Source organism: Acomys russatus, chromosome 23 (assembly GCF_903995435.1).
Source record: "Acomys russatus chromosome 23, mAcoRus1.1, whole genome shotgun sequence".
Taxonomy (NCBI): domain Eukaryota; kingdom Metazoa; phylum Chordata; class Mammalia; order Rodentia; family Muridae; genus Acomys; species Acomys russatus.
The window spans coordinates 24,819,226-24,841,846 of NC_067159.1; the positions used below are offsets into that span (position 1 = coordinate 24,819,226).

The window sequence follows — 22,621 nt, forward strand, 5'->3', positions numbered from 1 at the left end:
AGGGAGAGAAAGAAGAGAGAGAGAGAGAGAGAGAGAAGAAGAAGAGAGTATATCCTATCCTGTCTGTAGGTAGCAAGCAGAGGGGGAGAGAGAGAGAGAGAGAAAGAGAGAGAGAGAGAGAGAGAGAGAGAGAGAGAGAGAGAGAGAGAGAGAGATAGATAGCAGGAAGAGAGAGAGAGAGGGAGAGAGAAAAAATATGCCGATCGATCCTTGTGCCTTGCCTGAGCTCTTTTCACACCTCACCTCCAATCCCCCGTGACACACCTCCTCAAACAAGACCACTATCAATAAGGCTTCTTTCTTTTTGCCTTGATTGGCACATCTTTCTCTAGATTTAGGGAGTTTTTTGTTTTCTGTTTGTTTGTTTGTTTGTTTGTTTGTTAAAAAATACTTACTGTGCCTTTGACTTTGGTGTTTCTTTTTCTTCTATACCCATTATTTATAGACTTGTTTCTTTTTCCCCCTAAAGTCTCCCAGAATTCACGGACACTTTGTGCTTGAGTTTTGTGTTTGTTTGTTTTTTTTTGTTTTTTTGTTTTTTGTTTTTTTTTTGCATTAACATTTTCTTTGACTGAGCTATTCATACTTTTCAACTTGTCTTCAAGACCTGATAGTCTGTCTTCCAAGCCATTTAATCTCTTGATGAGGCTTACCTCTGCAGTTTTTGTTTAACATCCAGAGTTTTTCATTTCCACCTTTAGTGCAGTTTGGGTTTTCTTTAGTGATTCTGTTTCTTTGTTTACTTGTACTTTCATGTCTTGAATATTTTCATTATTTCATTCAACTGTTTGTATTTTCACAATCTTAATTGAGGCATTTATTCATATCCTCTTAAATGTCTTTGAACATATTTACAATTACTATTTGAAGCCCTTGCTTTGTACTTCATCTAATTTTGGGGGTGAGCTGGGCTTAATATAATAGGGTCTCTGGCTTCTGGAGGAGGCATATTGCTGTCGTTGCTTTTCTTTTGTATGTTTACAACAAGACCACGGCATCTGGAGTTACGATGTTAAAGTGTTTCTTGGTGTAGTTATCTGGTCTTATTGTTTTGGGGTAGGTGGTCTGGTTTTTGCTTGCTGTTTCCCACTCTGGTTTCTAGCTAAGCATTAAGCATGGTGGCCCTGGTGGCTCTGTTAGAGAGCTGTTCTGCGGGTCAGCAGAGAGTCACAAAAGAATAGAGGTGAATTAGGAGGAAAGAGTCAAAGGAAGGTCTTGGATCTGCAGCTGCAGGCTTAGTCCCCAGGGGATGGAGGGGCCCTGGGACGAGGGGCTTGTGTAGGCAGGCAGCAGTGGGAGTAAGGATAAGTCTGAAGAGGCCAGACTGAGGCCAGGAAGGAGGAGTTTTGAAACTTTGTTTTCCTTTGTACTTTATGAACTAGTAATGATATTGGTAATGCCGATCTTAGAAGCTTACGATGAGAACCGTTCACCATCAGGTAGGTAGCTACTGTTCAACACATCTTGTACACATTAAATTTTATACTCCTGACAACAGTCCAATAATACCTGCCTTTAAAAACTTGCCCTGCCTTACCAAACCTCCAGGAAGAGTTAGCCTAAGCACCTATCATCTTCCTCCTACAATGACCATATTAATGATCCCTGCAGGGTTCCGTTAGCCACACAGCCGCAGTGGGTTTAACACTTGATTGGGAGCTTGCTCATAAGCAAGCTTTAGTCCACTCAATCATTTTAGTCTGTGCACAATCGTAAGCTGCCACCTTTTCTTGCCTAGGTATTACTTGACCTTGCCAGCTTAATTTTCGAAGAGCAGCAATCATTAGAAGTAATTCTGAAGAAAATCGCTGCCACTATCATCTCCTTCATGCAGGTGCAGAAGTGCACCATATTCATCGTGGATGAAGACTGCTCTGTGAGTACAGTGTGACTTCATCTTTTGCAAGATGGAAGCTTATATTTCTGAAAGCGCATTCTGTGTTTAAATGCCATGTTTGCCTTAGAACTCGCCCCAACTCCAACTGCATATGAATACCTATGCGGAACCAGTGCATGGGTGAGCTGTTTTTGAAGTGGGGTGGAGATGAGGGTAGCACGAGCTTTCAGTGCCCTGCCACTGACCATGGACGTCCATGTGCTGCCCCTGCCTGTGGCTGCTCTGTCTTAATGGAGAGACAACTCGGTATTGCAGTGCTCAGGCTAAACTGTTAAGAGCTGTGGTGCCCTGGGAGAACAGGTAGACTGTTATTCTGACTGGGCTGAGTATAATGTTTTCTTTCTTACCAGAAATTATATACAAACCAGAAGGTCTAGGCAGGTGGTGGATAGAACCACAGGTATTTGTAAGTCCTACATTATTTACCAACAACAGGAAATGACCCACTGTTCTAATACATAGATTTTTTTTTTAAGCCCATTGATCTGTAAGGAAGCTTTTTCTGGTGAGAGAGCGATGGAGCACTGTCATAGGGCTAGTTACCTACCCTCAAATGTTATACAGAGTGCCTGCCTTGAGTTTGCCTGAGAATCAGTGCACTGGCTTGCCACAGTCTTCTTTGACGCAGATTTTATCCCTCCTCACTCTTTGAACTACGCAATATTTCTTATGGTAGTAGTTGTTTCTTTCTATAGTCTAAGAGCAGACTATTCATTGGTAGGTTATTAGGAAAAAAGAATAGTACTGTCACTTGAATAGGTCAGTTATAATTCATATGTGATATTTGAGTTGACATTTCTGATAGAAGTAGAATAATGAAAGCCATTCAGTCATACTCATTTTTAATTTGGCTTAGATATGAAGACAACTCGTTATCTTCTTAATTATTGTGTGTGTTAGAATGGATGTGTTGATTAGTGTAAGATACTTATTAGTTTACCAAACAAAAATTCACTGTACCAAAACAATAATCATTCTTTTCATGGCTAGCTATTATTTTATAATTCTCTTTAGTTATAAAATAGTTAATAAAAAATGATTACAAGATCACTTTTTAAAGTTCAGGCCAGAATTTATTAATTCAATATGCCAACTTACTATTTTCCTTCAGTGACCTACTCTTTAGCATTGAATTTTTAAAAAGTTTTAAAAAGCTTTCTATGGAAGCATTCCTTTTTTCAAAAACTGAAATCTCACTTTATGAACATTCAGTGGACTGTTTAGCAGTTAATGCCTATCATGGTAACAAGCTGATTTAGGTCAATGTGGTTTTACCCTCGGCTCAAAAATGTGACTAAGACTATTCTACTCTCTTTTGGGAACATAAAAAGTTACTTGAGTTGATATTAGATTTATTTGTGGATTAAAACAATTTCAAGATGAGTGAAATTAAAAATGTAAGCACTTTCAAATGTACTGTCTGTCCATTCCCAAATTATTCTTTCATTGTCTTATATTTGTGCTTTTTTTCCCCAATTTCTCTTCATTCCATTGTAAGTACAGCATGCAGTGATATGAATTTTGTTTTGTAATACAATGGGAAACTATTTCCTGATATCACTAAAATCTTCACAGTTATTTTAATTTTCTTATAAAATATTAGGAAGGAATTCTTTGGGATGGGGAAATAGCTGCATCAGCAAAGTGCTTGCCTTGAACACTTAGGGACCTGAATTTGAGATCAGAAGCCACATAGCAACGCCAAACATGTAATCCCAGTGTTTGAGAGGCAGAGGCAGGAGGATGCTTAGAGCTCTGCAGTCAGTCAGTGCAGCCTAACTAGTGAGCTTCAGGTTAAAGGAGATTGACAGCCTTCCCAAGGGAGACACCAGAGGCTGTCCTCTGGCCTATGCACACACACATACTCTATTCTCTCTGACACACATGTGTGCACGCACGCGCGCGCACACACACATATATGACAACACATTTGCATATACTCACACTCATGAATACACATTCACATATATATGAACACACATGCATACTCATGAACACATGCACACACATACACAATCTCACACACTCATGAACATACAAGCACATGCACTCATGAACACATGTGCATATGAACACACACACAGACACACATGAACACATGTGTTTTTTTTAAAAAAGGGCCTGAGATTTACTAGCAGCGGAGTGTGTCCTCAAAGAGTGTTCCTCGGGTAAAATCAGAAATAACATGAGCCTTTAACAATAGAAAGCATCTCCGAGGATGTTGTGAATTTAGTGCTTGGATCCATTTAGTCCAAGAATAAGGAAACTATGTTCAAACATTGGTGTCTTCAGTGTTGCACAGCATGCACGTGTGTGTGGTCCGGTCTCCAGTGTCTTGTTAAATGTCTCAGCCTGTGTTGTCACTCTGTTTTCAGGATTCTTTCTCTAGTGTGTTCCACATGGAGTGTGAGGAATTAGGAAAATCATCCGAGACTTTAACAAGGTAAAATAACTTCTCTATTTGTCGTTACCATGAGTATATTGCGCCACTAAACAATTGCTTTGTTACTAGTTTGATTTAAGGCGTGTAAGTGACAGGCTAGGGTCCCTGCAAATGTCATTTTGTTTCTTCGAATACTTTATTTGGTGTTAATAGCAACAGTTTCCCACTACATTGAACTGAGAATTATTTCTTATATCAAATAGTACCCTCATTAATACAGGCCTTATTTTATTGTTATTATGAACGTGTTCAGTTAAGACCTACAAGTACCGTTACTCAGTTATATTTTTCTGTTTGCTTATCTGGAAACATCACAGGTCCTCTGGCAGACTTTTCTGCAATCCTATTCTGAGGTGGAATGAGCCATGAGAATTATCCTAGTAACAGAAGGAGGCCTGTGGCTCTAATCTTAGAAATCTATGTACCTCCTCTGGCTGGATCCAGCCAGATCTTCCACTGGCCTTTCTTCCATGTGCTCCTTTTTCTGTGAGTAGCTCTTACCTTGGGAAGTGAGCGCTGTGTTTGTTTGATGGAGGATGCAGGCGTAGTTAACCCAGTCTGGTGAATGCTTTCTGGAAGACTGTGAAGTGGATTTAGGGAAATCTAATAAATGTTCTTACTTGTATTTTTTTCACCCAAACAAACAAACAAACAAAAAATCAAAACAAAAAACAAACAACAACAACAAAAACCCCTATATTGTTCTCGTATGTGATAGGATATTCTAAAGAATAGAAATACACCAAGACGAGGCACCAGAAATTCCTAGGCATTTATCATATGTTTCACTTCTTAAAAGCTGTATATATGATTTGATTTGATGATGTTACAACTTTGCTGCTTTTGTTTTGATACACAAATAGTGCGTGAGCATTAATTATTGTATGCACTTGCCTTCATCGCCATAGGACAAAGTGAATTAGTCTAATGCTTGTCAAAAAATATAAAACAGGTTACCTAAACTTCCCTTTCAGTACTTAACGCTGCAGCATGGGTCTGTGTAAGTAAATTTTCATATTGACATTTTGATTTTTATTACAAACTCAGTATCTTGTAACAGCTACCGATAGCTGGACAGACCCAGCATAACAGTGACCCCTGCTGGCAAATACACATTAAACCAGCAAAGCAAAGATTGATGTCTGATTTTTCTTTTTGATAAATTCCCTCTGTGGAAGACATTTTACCACTTATAATTGTCTATCATTCCAAGTACCTTGGAAATACTTTTATAAGGGGTAAGTATGCTAGTGTGGTTGTTTTAAAAGAGACAAATTCTGACTGGTTTCGAAACTAGCTGTGTGGCAATGGAAACCGTTCACTGTCAATGGCTTTTGCCCATTGCTTTAAGGTTAGCCTGTATTCTAATGTTGCAGTAAAATACCATTTACCTGTAAGACAAAGTTATTTAAAGCACTTTTTAAATAAAATTATATATCTGGCTTAACTTTATAAAAACTGAACTATAGAAGGTGGTTAGTAACTGACATTTTGAGAAAGTGTTAAGTTGATATTGATACTTAGTGTTTATTATATGATATATTATATTATCTATTATACTTCTATAATCCATTACTGATGGTACGGTGATTTGGTACTCTCTACTTCTTAGTGCTAAACATTCTGCTAGTTAGAACTCATCTATGAGATGAAGTGCTGTGCAGTTTATGTTAACAGTTAAGTAAATCATCTTAATTTTAAAGCTCTTCTCTATTGATTGAAAATCGTGGGTCGTGAACCTAGGGATGCAACCCACTCAATAAAGTACTTGCCAAGCATGCACACAGCCCTGGATGTGATTGATGACACTGCACAGGCCAGGTGAGGCTGCACGCACATGTAATCCTGGCCCTCCAGAGATGGGGATGGTAAGGTGGGAGGATCACATGGTCTCCCTTAACCCCACAGGACGTCAAAGGCCACATGTCTAGAATAATAAAGGATAAAAATGCAGGGCCACTTTAGATTATTTTTCTTTTATATACTTACATAATATGTTGACTACAGTTCTCAAATGTTAGCTATCAAAATATAAACAACTGTTCGGTGAACCCTGTCTATTTTTATTAGAACCGCTACATAAGTGGGCTGACGTTAGTAGTAGGTCCTGGAGAGTTGGCTTGTCACCCCAGATTCGAGAAGTGGGGTGCATTTCCACATGGTGGGGCTTTCCTCTCTGTGCAGCTCACGTTGGAGTCTGTGTTAACCCTTTATTTTAAGTAGATATTCCACTCCTACCGTTCTATCCTATTGATTTCCATTTTTTAAAAAAATCAATGTGCCTTTTAATTATGAAATGATAAGTACGTAGGATTACTCTTTCAGGTTAATCTTGAGCTCTAGATATAGTAGTTAGTACTTGTTATTGATTATTAAATTTGAAAATACAAATGTAGTTCAATTTAAGAAAAACTACATTTTAAAGTGGAAAAAAATTTCTAATGCAAAGATAGCTGGGCACCAAGTGGGAGAATGGAGAACTCAGATGGTATTTAACTGTAGGTTCTGATGCATGCTAGCTATTGCGCCATTTATTTGACCTCTGAAGCCTCGGTTTCTTCCTCTGTAATGAATGAGTGGCAGTAAGTCTTAAAAGACCCTAATGTCTGTAAAGTTTCTTCAAAAAAACCTTCCACGTAGCCTGTAATTGCCACCCTGGGTGTGTTTTTGGTTTGCATTAGCCTGCAATGTTTCCCGTGAAACTCTGCAACTCAGAAAGGCTTATCTCCCCCAAATTCCCTGTCCTCTCCCTCCCCTCTTTCTCAAGAATTCTCTCTCATGCATCTGGGCTGATAATCTGCTAAGCAAATGTTGAAATGTACAACTTAGCCCAGCTCTTCCAAAAGGAGACGCCAAGTCCTGTTGAAATGTGTGACGCTTATTAGAGACCACAGCAAGCTCTAGAAAAATAAAAGGGGAAACAACGTGGGAGAGGCTGGTGGGGAGCCACGAGGCCAGCCTGATTATCTTATCCAGTCTGTGGTCTCGGGTGGGGGTGGGCTGGGTGAGGGGAGGTTGTCTTAGAAAGCTGCAAAGTCTGTGGAAAGCCTCGCAGGGCAGCTGCTGGAGAGAACAATCTTGATTTAGTGTCCTGGTGGGCTTGGAGCATCCCTGGGAGGCATGGCCTTGAGAGTAGGCTCTGGAGATCAGCCAGAGAGACATCAGCCATATGCACTTCATGCAGTTTAATCTCTACGGCACCTTTTAAGACCGCCGTGTTGTTGCTGTTATGTAAAGGATGATGCCCGCATTTGTTGTATTGCGCTTCGAAAGCCTTCCCTCTCTAGTCTATCTAGACAAACATTTTTTGGCCATAAACACCCACTTTACTCTCTGCCCCCTCAACCCCAGAACATTTATTTTTCACTAAGACTTTTCCAGAGGACACAGCTAACCTTGTCACCACCCCAGCCGCCCACCCTCCACCCCCGCGAAGGGTTAGCGCATTCACTGCTACAAAGCGGATCCAAATAGTTTCAAGCACTGGAACCAAACTTAACTGGCAAAGAACATTTTCTATCTGAATCATCATGAAAATGTTTAAGTAAACAAACAAAAGCATCAGAAGGGCAGCGGCGGTGGTTTCGGAATGAAGAGATCATTCACTTTTCATGCTTTTAATCTGACTAGAGTGTAACAAAATGGAAACAGGATTGCTGTTAAACAAAACGTTCACTACAGCATGCTGTGCACACCTGCTCCAAGCCCACCCCCGAGCCCCTTATGCTTCCAACTTAATCACTTCCCAGCCTGTTGCGTGTCACTAAGGAGCTGCAACCTGCCAGCTCGTCGATAAATTAAGCAACAGACCAATATCATATGTGATGGGGGCGGCTGCCGGGCTGCATCCTCTTTAGGCATTCTTTATACATTCTGTGAACACTTTCTATGCATTCATTGCCAGACTCATAGTCAGTGAACGTCCTGCCTTTTGGCCCCTTCGTGGGCTAAACCAGCAAAATGGCGTGAGGCACCGCCCCAGATGCTTTGCTGCAACCTGCCGCTCGCACTGCCGACTCTGTGCGTGTGGGTGGCCAGCAGCACACTTTGTTTTTGACCGTCTGAAGCTATTTTAACATTTCTCAAATGTACGCAGAACTTTCTCATTTCACAAATGTGTTTTAGATTGCTGTTCTTTTATTATTTTTTTTTTCCTGCCTGTTTTCTACCTCACCCTTCATTCCTTATTTCTCTCCCCATTCTGAGGCGTCCCTAGCTTTGCAAGCATTTCTTTCCTAATCTGATCCATTTGGGCGCTATCTGTCATTCTTCTCCACGTGTGGTGTTTTCATTGTCACCAGTAGTATTTAGGAGGGTTAGTTTTAGTTGTGAATCACAAATACACAAAATAAAAACAGCTTTAAAAAGAATGCACGGTAATGTCCTATATATATGACAGTGAACCTGCGCCCTATGATCACAGCAGTCTGGTGGCCTAGATAAGACCTGCATAATGATTAAGGCCAATGACAGGCTAGCGTGGATGAAGACAATCTCATAAGGTCTCATCTGTAGAAGAGCTACAGGCAATTAATGGTTACTAAGACGCAGGGATGAGCCCCTTGATAGGTCATACCATCCCAAGTGGTGAGTCCTAAACACATAGGATCACAGAGGATCACTACTAAGTGGCCTCAGTGGGTTGTATTTACACACACACACACACACACACACACACACACACACACACACACTCACGCATGCACATATATATGTAACAACAAATAATTAAAGAAGTCACAGATTTGAGAGTAGGTGGGGAGACCCAGGAGGAGTTAGACAGTGAAGAAGAGGAAGAAGAGGGAACGGGAATGATGTGACTACAGGACTCATGAGCGCCATTCTCAAAATGCAAAAGTATAAATTTAAAAGGAATGCACTCTAATTACTCTTTCCTGGGTGTGCTTCAAGGTAGGCAGGTCAAGGCTGACATTGGACTGAGATCTCAGATGCCTTCTACCTCAGACCCATTCAGGAGCGAAGATGGAGCCCTAGCCATCCCATCATATCCTGAATCGGGCATCAAGGGGCGAAAGCATATATCAGTATTTTAGAAGTTATCACACATGTGCCTCTGTCATCCTATTGACTGGGACTTACCCCTGTGGTAATGCTAACTCTCCAGGTTGCAGAGTGATACAGCCCTTATTCTGTGTAGCTATGTGTCCATGTAAAGAGGATTTACTTTGGGGGCAGCTGGGCATATCTATACTAGACGCTGCCCAAACAGCATGTGCAGCTAAAAACTCTCTTGCTCTATTACTGCTTCCTGCTGGATCATAAGCTCCTCACCACAGTGACTAACATGTTTAAGCTTGATTTCCTTTCACATGGACCTAAGAGTGGCTCTTGGGGAACAGGTGTTCAGGCTGTATTTATTGAGGCAGGAAGCAATTTATCAACATTTTTCTAAAGTAGGAAATAACCACGGTGTTATGCAACTTTAATAGAACCCATGCTTCGACATCAGCTGCTATTGCTGAGTTAATGGTTCTGGCAAGTTTCCTGGGCATTTTGAGTTGCTTCTGACTCCTGTTGTCACCATTATGATGATGGTAATGGGAAGAAGAGTATAGCTATTGCTGTTTTCATTATTAGTCTACAGGAGACTTTATCTTATATGAAGGCACCCTTCTCTGGTGTCCTTTCTCCTGGCAACAACTTTTTTTTTTCCTGTCTTTATTATGGCTTCTCTTGCTTTCGTTTCCCTAGGCTATTGTTGGTAAAAAGTGATTGTAGTTTCAAGTATTGTTTTATTAGCCTCAAACCTGCACTTGCAGCCTTTCCTTGAATGTCATACAGATAACACATGTAATCAGATCCAGGAGTTCTGTTATGCAAGGCAATGCGCATGCCTTCGAGGTCGAGCTGGAAGTTCATCTCCTGCCCATCTAGTCCTCTGCTACATTCTGTGTTTACATTTTCAGTCTCGTTCATTTATGCACAATACTTTCCAGTGCAAAGAGCTCTTTCTGACCACATTACAATTAAGTCAAAATACAAAAGACAGAAAGGGAATACTGAAATATCTGAGGCGTTGTGGAATGCCATATGTAATCACTCTTCTAAGATAGAGTTTTGGGCACAAAGGACAGTTGACAGGCACCATATTGGAACTTTAAAAATTTAGAACTAGAGAACTTCTTTTCCTAAGACATCTATTTCTTTTTTTCTCATTATAATTTTCTTTATTCTTCAGAATTCCATACATGCATACAATGAAATATGATCTTACCCCATTTCCCTCCTCCAGTTCTTCCATACACCCCTAAAATGTTCTCCGAATTTCATGTTGTTTTTAATAAATCAATAAGTCAATTTAAGGTTGTCCATGTGTGCATGGGTGTGGGGCCATTCACTGGCACATGGGAAACCTGCCAGGTGGGCACACCACCCAAGGGGAATGGTTCTATCTTTCCCAAAAACTGTCACCTGCTCATAACTCTCAGTAAAGAATGGAGCCTGGAGAACACCTTGCCCATCTATGCCTAAATTTTTGGCTGGCTAGATTTTGTGCAGTTCTTGAGCAGGTAAGCATAGGTGCTAAGAGGCAGTGGTTATTATAATAGCTACTGATGTCCAGACAGCATTTCTCTGAGCTCCTCTTCATCTTTCAGCTCTTTCTACTTTCCTCTTCCAGGATATTGCCTGAGCTTTGGTGGGGAAGGGTGACTGGTAAAGATTTCCCACTGGGGCTGAGCACTCAGCCCTTTACTTACAGCTCTTGGACTAATTATACACTAAATGCTGCAGGTCAATGTTGCAGAATGGAGAGTCCAGCAGTTGGTAGACCAGATGTCTTCTTTTTTTTTTTTTTTTTTTTTTTTCCCGAGGTGTGGCCTCAAACTCACACCAATCCGCCAGCCTCTGCCTCCCAAGTGCTGAGATTAAAGGCATGCGCCGTCATGCCCGGCCCAGCAATAAGGTTTTACTGTGTAATTATGTTGGATTGTTTTGGAGCCCCCTGGGGACTCTTTGACCAATAACTCTTTTTTAGATTTAAAACAATGATTACTTTGTATTATTTATTTTTATTTGTTGAGATTACAATATAATTATGCAATGTCTCCCTTTTTTCATTCTCCCTCCAAATTCTCCCATAAATACATCCCTCCTGGTTATCTTTCAAATTCAGTCTCTTTTTTGTTGTTGTTGTCACACAGGGGTGTGTGTGTGTGTGTGTGTGTGTGTGTTGCTAAATACAGAAATATAACCTGCGTAGTCTGTATAATGTTACTTTTATATCCATGTTTTCAAGGCTGACCATTTGGTAAAGGTAGCCAGTTTGTGCATTCTTCCCTTCCCTGTGGAGACTATTCCTCTCACTCTCAACATTCCTTGGTTGCCAGTAGATTTTGTGTGTGTGTAGGATTGGGGCCTTGTGAACTTTTCTCCATCCATATTAGCATGTCTACTGGTGTCAACCTTGTTCAGTTCATGTTTAGGCAATCTTGCTGGTGAGCTTTTATGGGCATAGCTTCTGACATTCCTAGGAGACACACTCACAACACAGTCCCAGATCCTCTGCCTCCTAGAATCTTTCCACCTCTCTTCTACAATGATCCCTGGGCCTTAGGTGCAGGAATTGTGTTGTAGATGTATCCACTGAAATGGGGCTCCACAATTTTGCAGTTTGATTGGTTGTGGCTTTCTGTAATGATCTCCATCAGTTGCAAAAAGAAGTTCCCTTTAAGAGGAGCGAGAACTATACTTATCTGTGGGTATAAGGACAGATACTTAGAATGTAGTTAGAGATCATACTGTTTCCATAAAGCGGTTGCAGTAGGTTCTCCCAAGATCCATGACCTCACTAGCCCCACATGGTTGGCATGAGAACCAGGCATGAGTTCTCATGAGTGCGCCTTAAGTTCAGTTGGAGAGTTATTGGGTACCACTGAGGTATCCATGCCACTACTGCACCTTTGGGGTTATCTTATTCTTTGTTGTGGTCCATAGGCATCATAGCTGGGTTGGGCTGCTAGTCGCTTCCCTCCTTTGGAAGCTAGCATGGTACGTTCTGGAACCATGAAATCTACTTCTCAGGGAGGGGGCATTCACTGACCAATAACATAGGGAGGAATCCCATGCCTAAGGCATATATTCATTTTTAAATATCACCTACTCCTTTTTTATTTCTTCAGTTAGTAAAACTATAACTAAAATAGGCATATCAGGGAAGAAAAAAAAACATAAGAGGAGGAAGATTCAACTAGAGAGAACCTAGTAAAATTCTATTAGGCTTCGACCCTTTAATACAGTTCCTCAGGTCGTGGTGACCCACAGCCATAAAATTATTTCATGACTACTTCATAGCTGTACTTTGGCTACAGTTATGAATTATAATGGAATATCTGATACGCAACACTCCAAGGGGTCGTGACCCACAGGTTGAGAGCCACTGTTATGGACAGCCCAAACTGTGGGTGTTTGCTGTATCAGACTCTTCAGATTGGTGTAATGACTGACCCATAGTAATCCAACACATCTTCAGATTAAGATACTGCTTCCCCCTGTAGTTCACAGCCACCAGTTTCCTCCTTTACCCATTTGTTTAGCACGTCTCCCAGCGCATAGAAGGAACTCACATCTATTATTTCTGCAGGGAACACGATGCAAACAAAATCAATTACATGTACGCTCAATATGTCAAAAACACGATGGAGCCACTTAACATCCCAGATGTCACTAAGGACAGAAGATTTCCCTGGACAGTAAGTAACCTAATTTTAGACCTGATGCTCACAGGCTGTTTTCCTTTCAGACCCATACTTACAGCTGCTCTTTGTCTGAAGGATTGGGCTGGAAACTGGTTATTTAAGGGTGATCTCCATTTTTTTTTTGCTGCTCAGGGGAAGGGTGGTAAAGCAGCTCTAGATGTTCTGGAGAGGCTGTGCTGGGTGTTTTCTCCCTAGGCTTTGTATAGTAACAAGCCAACACTCCAGGTTAAGGCAATTTTAGCAACATAGGGACAGTAACTTTCCTCAGATGGAATTGCTGACTTTATCTGTAAAAATTAAGGACCCTGTGGTTTGGACACACATGACTGGCAATTCTCTTAGTGAGCTGTTCCTGGGGAAGATGGCTATCCATTTGCCTTGGCAGTGAATGTACAGAGATGTGTTCCTCAGACACTAAACACTTTGAATACCTGTGTTTTCTTTAATCTTTCAGAAGCATTAGCTTGGGATACAGCTGCATTGATTCTGTTGCCTGCACATTTGGGACAACTTTTTCAGACATTAGAAATGTAGGCTTCACGTATAGTGGTGTTATTAAGAAGGCCAGTATTGTAATGTGTTCTTTCCAGCCTTTTGGATTATGCCTGCTTTGTTAAATTGAGACCTCTACCTCACTAAGATGGCAGACATTGTATAAAGATTTGACTTACTATTGCTATAAACTCTTTGGAAAGTTTAAACAGAATAAAGAAAATTTGGTATATTGTTCTAATAAAGACTGACTATATTGCCTGTTGTCTGTAGCTAAGATAAGATGAGCATATGAGTTATTTCGCATGTGCCATACATATGGTGTTTGTGGGACCAATCATTTCTTTTGTCTTAGCAGTCTTGTTTTTGTTCTTCTTTAGAATGAAAACACGGGGCATGTAAACACGCACTGTGTTGGAAGTTTGCTTTGCACACCTATAAAAAATGGGAAGAAGAACAAAGTCATAGGTAAGACCTTTCCATTGGCTCAGCCACTCTGCATTTGTGAAAGAAGAGAGTATCCCAGACTACTTTCAACTGTTAATTGTAGATTTAAAGAATAAATTGTCAAAGGAAAGAGAAACTTTAGAGTTAGAAGTTAAAATTTTTATGCTGATAAATTCCTCCATACATGTCAGACATTTTATTAGCTCTACTGTATTTTTTTTTCTTTTTAATAATTAGCACGCAGTTTTGCCTGAGGTTTCTGTTTAAGAATGATACGTTAAAGTCAGTGGACTAGGCTGGCAAAATGGCTCAGTGGGTAATGTCCTTGCCACCAAGCCTGAGTTCTATTCCCAGCACCCGTATCGTAGAAGGAGAGAACCAACTCCAGAACGTTGTCTTCTGACATCCACATCCACACTGTGACACACGGGCACACACACACTTGCACACACATAAAAACATGTTGAAAGTTCATACACTGAGAGGCATCAACTGACAATGTATATTTAGTCTTATTTTCTGACATTTGAAATTTTAAGTTGTATTGATTTGTTTATTCATTTAATCAGTATTTATTGGGCACTTCTGTAGTCTGTGAACTTGGCATAAATCAGTAAGCAAAGCAGAAATCGCTATCCTAAGGTCTTACATTTGTATACAAAGGCTAAAGGACAAACTCCACTACAGAATGGCACAAAAATTCCCTCCCCAGATGATGGAACAATGTTCCCTGCTACTGACGTGTTTACTTCTTGGTGGCCTAGGCTTTATTAAGAGCAGGGCAAACATTGCTGGGCATTGGTAGCACATCACTTTATTCTCAGCACTCAAGAGGCAGAGGCAGGCGGATTTCCGAGTTCGAGGCCAGCCAGGGCTACATAGTGAAACCCTGTCTTTAAAAAGACAGAGGTGGACCAAAAGTGCGTTATTTTATATCCTCGTTACGCACGGTTAACACGGAGAAAGCAGACTGAACTAATAGGATGCTCCCAAAATTGTGCAGCTAAAGGACAGGTAAATGACTTCTAAAGATTAGAATTTGAAACTAATCCTCCCTAATGGAACAACAGTTAGGTATAAATGAACCTTAAAATATCTGAACAGCTTTCAGGTTGCAAGAAAAAGAAGTATTATTTAACATGGAAGCAGGTGTGTGTGTGTGTGTGTGTGTGTGTGTGTGTCGTTTCAAATATTGGAAGTGCCTATCCTCCAAGTTGGACACAACTTAAACTCCCTTGCTAGGAGGCCGTTAAACTTTCCATGAGTCGCCTTGCCTTGTTCTGATTCCAGGCTCACTAATTTGATTTCCCTTATTTGATTTTCCTTCCAACATAGTTCATGGGAAGGGAACCAGTTGTTCTGCAGGTTTGCATGTTTGTGTTCTAAAGATGTATCTGTCTCTTGCCCGTTCCGGGCTTGCTCACCAGTCTTGTCACCCCCCTGTCACAGCATCTATCTCACGGCAAGTCCTGCACCGACCAGGCTCAGGAGCAGACCCCGTGTAAACCCCTAGAAGCTTGGAGCACCCCCTTTGTTGTGCTGTGCAGAGCAGTACTCTTCTGGGCTAGGGGGAAAAAAAAAAAAAAGGTTGGAAGCCGATGAACGTGTCAGCACGTCTGTAAACATTATCATCAACTAGGAGTTCTGCTTTTTAAAAAAAATGATTTTCATGTAAGGATAAAAAACTACCTTTAACTGCCACTGAGAATGTGAAACGAGTTCCTGTGGAGATGTGTCACTTACTAATAGGTTGTCATAGGAATGAAGGAAGGACTGTAGACGGTGGGAGAGGCACAGCTTTGCTTTGTCTCAACAGTGTTTCTGTGAAATCCTAGGTGGGAACGGGAGCTTGCTGAGGAAGGCGCGTGCCTGGTACTTGTGCACTTTACGCATAGTCACAGAGCACACGCCCGGGAAAGTGGCACATAAGCCCTTTGCTTCACCCGTGTAAATGATTTGGAGCATTCAGTAACTCTGTAGACCTGTCAAAATGCACTTTTTAATCTTGCCCGTTTTTCAGAAAAATGAGCAAAATATGTTAAGCTAAGAGTGGGAAGACTTAAGCCGAGTGTGGTGCTACCCAACAAGCAGATCTCTCTGAATTTGAGGTCCATATAGCAAGTTCCAGGATAGCTAGGGCTGCTTGATAGAGAGACCCTGCCTCAAAAAATAAAATAAAATAAAAATAAAAAATAAAAATAAAATCAAAACAAAAAAGGAATAAGAGTAACCAGGCTTGTTCCAGTATGTGGGTTCACACTGTCCTACTGAACAGCAGAGTCAAAAAGCCAGCAAATGCTGTCTTTGAAACTGGAAAGTCTCTGTTTAAAAAGAAATAAATGTGAGTTTGTGGAACAGACAACGTACTCAAGTTCATTGCAAGTGTGAGATGGAGCTGTCCCGGTGTACCCTGCTGTCTTATAAGCGTGGCAAAGCTGGGAGGTTGAGTTCTGCACGTACTTTGATATCCATGGGTACACTGGGGAAAAAAGATCATGGTCTTGTGTGTCACAGACCAGATCCCAATATGCGGCGCTAATGGAGAGTCCCCACAGAGTCCCACGCAGGAAAACAGGCCGCTCCATGTGTGTTCCTGTAATCGTCTTCCTTCCTCTTCATTGGTTTTCATTACTGACGTTTAGATGAAATTATAAACATTAGACCAGTTCAGAGTCGGTTGCATCGTCAACTTTCTTCCCCAGGGTATTGTGTCCTATCAGCACCTGCCCGGCCTTATACAGAATGTTTCCACCACCGCTCGGGAAAAATGTTTCTTGTCCAGCATGCATTCATTTTAACCAGTTGCTTGCCCTGTTGATAAGGCTAAATATCTCCATATCGTATTTTCCAGAAATTTTGATCTCTATTCTCCGTACCAGTTTCAAAGCATATTGTATGTGTGTGTTTGCGTATGATATATATTATGCAACACACACACACACACAAACACACACACACACACACACACACACCATTAACTGCTTCTCCTTTCTGCCTCCAATTCCTCCCACGCAACCCTCCTTTGTTTAGAACATATTTGAAGAAATTACCATTCACAGGAAACACAAAAGCCTTTAGTATGTTCCTGTTTTAGATGGGTTATATTACCATGTTATGAGTAAGAAAATATAATAAAAATAAAAACCATGCTATCCTAGAACCTTGCCTAAGAGCTGTTAGAGGAAGTATGCCCATTACTGTGCATGCTGTAATCTGGGGGTTCTCCTAACTCTCTCTTGTCTATGCTGTAGAAAGCTCCTGTTATCTTGTTTTACTCTATTAATTGTTTGGGCTTTGTTTAAGAAATTACTCACACATGGACTTTAAAGGGTGAGTATTCGGGAGAGGTGGCCTACCCTCTTGTGTTCTATACTAATTTGAAGTTAATGAATGATTATTACAAGATTAAATTTTTAAATTTGGCTTCCAGTTTATTTTACTCATTTCTTTTTGCATTAGGTTTTATTTCTTAGCACTTTAACTTTTTTCTTGTTTTTAAACATTTGCTAAGATTCTCATAGTGCAAATAAAATTAAGTTCTGCACTTTTTTAATAGACCACATTGTTAGGTAGTACTTAAAAGTACCGACCCCTGCGCTGTTCCTAGGTAGAGAATTGCAAATTATGCTCAGTTTTACTATATATCAGGAAATAAAATAATAGTGGAGCGGTAATAATTGGAAGAAAAATAATTAAGAAATCATAGTTGTCAGCACTTGGAAAGGTGCTGCAGGAGGATCACTGCAAGTTCAAGGTCACCCTGGGCTAAGTTGGAAGTTCAAGGTCAGCATGAGCTACATAGTAGTCCTTGTCATAAACAAATGGAAAAGGAGAGCTATTATACAACCCAGCTGTTTAACTGAGCGAACCTAAGTGAGCAGATCACCAGATGTTTGAACATCCATGTTTATTGCTGCAGTATTGCTAATAACCAAGATATGGAACCATTCTAAATCCTCACCACAGAGATGAATGAATTAAAAAAAAAAAGCGATACATATACATAGTGGAGTTGTATTTGATGGTAAAGAATGTCATTGTGCCATTTGTAGGCAAAATAGGTGAAACTGGAGATAATTATTTTAAGTGAAATAAGCCAAGTACAAAAAGACAAATGCCATGCTTTCTGTCATATGCAGAATTTGTGTATGTGTGTACATGTACCCACACGCACGCGCGCGCGCGCGCACACACACACACACACACACACACACACACACACACACGGGCACAAAGATGATGATGAGGAAGTTAGGCAGAGATCTAAAGAAGGAAGAACAGTGAGCATAATTGGGAAGGAAAGCGCAGTAGTCATGTTTCCAGATTGAACTATATGTACACAAATATATGCTATGAAATGATAAGGGAGATTGTTGGGGAAACTAGGGAGACTCGAACAAAGGGGGATGGGGAGGGGATGTGGTCCAAATACATTTATAGGAAAGTGCCTTAATAAAAGCTACTTTCATTAAAATAATTAAAATCAAGAACTTACAGTTTAAAATTATAAAAGTGAAGATCTGCTTTGAGATTTGACTGAAGAATAGAAAACAAGGAAAGTGCTGGAAGAAAAAGAAACAGACTAATATTTAGCATGAAATACTAATATTTCTGAAAAGAATGTTTTATTATTAACCAAGAAATAATGAGATTATTTTAACCTAGTATTCAATTATTCAAAGAAACACCTCTTTCTGTCCTCTTTGTGCTGCCTCTCCTAAGTAAATAGGAAGGATGAAAACAGGAGAATGAAATTGAAAAAAATAATAAACCAAGGAGATGAGGGGAACAATAAGTCTTTAACACATAGAACAGGGACCAGAGAGACAACAAACAAGGACAGTGGGAATGTAACTACAGATAGAGACGGAAACAGTTTTAATTAGGTAATATGATAGACCAATAGCCTGGCATTATGCTACACACTTGTAATCCTACTTTTCTGCAAGGCTAAAAGAGAAAGACCACTTGTGTAAGGCTCAGCCTGAGCAACTCAGCGAGATACTACCTCAAAGTTTTAGGGCATGGCATTGGGAGCAACTGGGCATAGCTTAGAAGGAGAGCTGCCATGCAGCCAAGCAGCCTGTGCAGCATGCTGACTCAGTGCCCAGCACCAAAGGTATGGGGGTAGCATGCGAGGTTGGTTGTGGGGGGGAATGCGGGACGATCACCAATACTTACTGTCATAGAGCTAATTCATAAAGTCATATGTAAGGTTTTATAATGCAATGCATCCATGATGCCAAAAGGATCCTAACCAAAGCAATTAGACAGAAGGTGATGAAATAAAATGAGACATGAAGAGGGAGAAGGCAAACAATGCAGAAAATGACATGTTGGTTTCATGGGAAACCCCATGGTGGTCAACAAGAAGTTATTAAGCAGAGCAGCCAGGCTTAATAGCGTACATCTCCAATCTGAGCAGTTGTTAAGCTGAGGCAGGAAAATTGCTTTCAGTTCAAGGCCAGCCTGTGTTACAGCATGGGAATTTGCCCATAAGCAAATGAACGAACGAATGAATGACAGAATGACAGAAAGAATGAATGAATAAATACATTTAAATTTAATGTTTGGTGGGACATATTTGGTAGAAAATGAGAATGTAAAACAAAATTTCACTTACCAAAGTAGCAGAGAATAAACTTGGCCAGAAATATGTATCATCTGTGTGAAGAAATCTATAAAGTACTGGGTGATTTAAAAATCAAGAAAATAATATTTGTTGAATGATTGGAATTTCTTTGCTGTATATGATCTTTTCCTGGGTTAGATTAGTTTTAATATCTTCTAAGATGGAGGTGGAGACCCTCAAAATAAATATTTACAACTAGAATATATAAAAAAAGAATGAGCTACAGACACAAATGTACATATAGAATTACTTTATCAGAAATAAATTACTATAAATGTAACATGATTGAGATGGGTACATGCGGTAGAAAACATAGTAAGGTTATTGGAAGAAAAAAGAAAGTTTAAGTGCAGCCTAGAGACTAGAGTACGCAATTGTGTTGTGTGTAATAGTGTATAATACAGTTCTTCTAAGAAATGTATTGGCTGAAAGCAACATTTTAGATAATGCAACAATAGAAAAGATCATTTCAATTAACTATGATTAACAGAGATGGATAGGGATGGGGATTTTTTAAGGCAGTTTGCTAGGATAATACCTGGGTAAGTGTCCTGTAGAGTAAATAGTTCAAATCTGCCTCAGCTAAAATTCACTTAACAAGTATATTAAAGAGATATTAATATATTAATGGAGCCAGGGACATAGCTCAGTGGCAGAGTGCCTGCCTAGCATATACATGCTCTTGTAAAATTGAAGATTTAAAAAATACTAAAATATAGGATATATATGTATATTGTTTCAAATATAAATTCAGTATGAAATAAGGTAATGATTCAAGCCATTAGGTAATGGATAACTAGGTGTTGTAAGAGATCACTAGCAAGTTAGGGGGAAAATTAAGATCTTGTAATCCACATGTGTGAAACTGATAAGAATTTTTAGAAGTACTAGGAAAAACAATTCCTCCCAGATCTACTCCATCTTCCCTACTTTGTGCTCATGGACATGTAGTTGTGTGCGTGCGTGCGTGTGTGCGTGCGTGTGTGTGTATGTGTGTGTGTGTGTGTGTGTGTGTTGTCCTTCCACTGAAGCATGAGCCACCTATCAGGGGCCACATTCTCAAAGAAAACTGTCTCTCCCTTTCCCTACTATCTTTCAACTGCCAATAGGCCTTTAACTAAGGTCTGGCTTTTGTTTGTTTGTTTGTTTATTCTGGTCTTGAATACTCACAACTTCTGTGACTTCATGTGTTCAACTGTCTTGTTGTGTCCAGAAGACACTGTTTCCTTCTAATTGTCCACTGTCTGTGACTCCTACAATCTTTCCTTTCCTCCTTTTACGATGATTCCTGAGCCTTGGTTGCATATTATAGATGCCCCATTTAGGGATGTGCATTTTTCAGGCTCTTATTTTTTGCATCTTGAACAGTTGTCTTAATTACCATCAGCTTCAAAAAGAATCTTCTCTGATGAGAATTGAGAGATTCACTAATCCATAAATATAACGGTAAGTTGTTAGTTTAAAATTCTACCCACTTAACAGAGTGAAAAGAAGAGTTTCTCCTTTAGGGCCCTTGACCATTCTAACCATAAGTACTGGTCTCAATAATGGTACTAAGTATAGCTTTCAACTTGTGTAGCAGGCCTTAAATCCAATCAGAAAGTAGTTAGTCCCATGGCATTGGTGCCACTGTTGTACCAGTGAACATATCTTGCCAGGCCAATTATAATTGTAGTTTGCAAGGTTCATAACTGAGTATGGTTGATGATTACTTTTTCTCCTCTGGTACTGTGCATAGATAGCACTTTCCAGTGTTTTAAAAGCTTAACCAACAGGGGTGGAACTTCCAGGTCAGCACCAGCTTCACTTCTCCATGTCTGTGGCTCAAGTATTTGGTGTCTTCAGCACTAGCGTCTTGTCTGAAGAGTAACGAAGAGTGTGAGCAACAGTCCTTAATGTTTGGGGGTCTATGGGGCCTCACTGGCCAAGAGCTACAGAAGAGACAATCCATTCTTGGCACCAATTCTGAGTGAAGCCATCCAGACCCAGAAAGACAAATATCACATGTTTTCTCTCATTTGTGGGGATTAGCTTGGCGGGGCGATGAGTTGATTGGGTTTTGAGACATGGTCTTACTTTGAAGCCCTGGCTGGCATGGAACGTAATACATTTGAATTCACTGAGATCTGCCTACCAAACGCTGGGCTTAAAAGCCTGTGCCACCACTCCCTGCAACATGACTCTTTTAAAATGTTTTTATTAATTTTGAGAACATCGTGCAATGTACTTTGATCCCGTCCACCCCCTAGCTTCTCCCAGACCCACCCCTGCCTCCCTGCCTACCCAACTTCATGTCTGTCTTTCTGTCTTTTTAAACCCATGCAGTCCAGTTCACGCTGCCCCAGTACTGTTGGGTGTGGGACCATTCTCTGGTATGTAATCCACCTGTGATGGGCCACACCCTTAGAAAACTGACTTTTACGGACGTGTTGTGTTATAAGGGGGGAAGAGGACTAACAGAACAGGAAGAGCTAGAAGGGGTGGGTGAAGATGATTGATTTGATTACCTGAAAAAGTAAATATTTTTATATAGAAAAATGTTCCCTAATTAAGATTATTGACAAAAATAAGCACAATTTTTATAAGATTAAATGTTTATATATATGCATCACGACCTAAGATTATTGGCCCAAAATATGAGCAAAAATAATTTTTAGTAAAATTGGTATTAAGATAAACTTGACTTACTTTAAGGCCACATGCTAATTTTGATGTTAATGTTTACAGCAGAGAGAACCTGCGGTGTTAGCAGAGTATATATGTCTTAACCCTGTTATACTGAAAAGCTAGAGGGTTGGAAGTAGACTACGAGTCCCAGAATTACAGAACAGGATGCAGTAGCAGGATTTCAAAACCATCCTCCCTGTGGCTTCCAGAGGAGCTTTGTAGTAGTCAGCTCTTACAACTGCAGCAGCCCCATGAGAGGATGCCCTTTTAAGTGCTCAGTCCACTCCATAATATTAGAGAAGACTCATAATTTACTATTTGGCTTT

The 22,621-nt window shown here is 40.2% G+C and overlaps 1 protein-coding gene across 1 annotated transcript in view; it reads left to right on the top strand.

Moving 5' to 3' along the window:
- Positions 1–22,621, top strand: part of Pde5a (phosphodiesterase 5A) — a 121,288-nt gene that overhangs the window by 48,241 nt on the left and 50,426 nt on the right. Inside the window, exons 6-9 of the mRNA XM_051166056.1 lie at positions 1,739–1,876; positions 4,273–4,340; positions 12,943–13,051; positions 13,930–14,017. Of these exons, the coding sequence (XP_051022013.1) occupies positions 1,739–1,876; positions 4,273–4,340; positions 12,943–13,051; positions 13,930–14,017 (403 nt within the window). The remainder of the gene's footprint in view (positions 1–1,738; positions 1,877–4,272; positions 4,341–12,942; positions 13,052–13,929; positions 14,018–22,621) is intronic.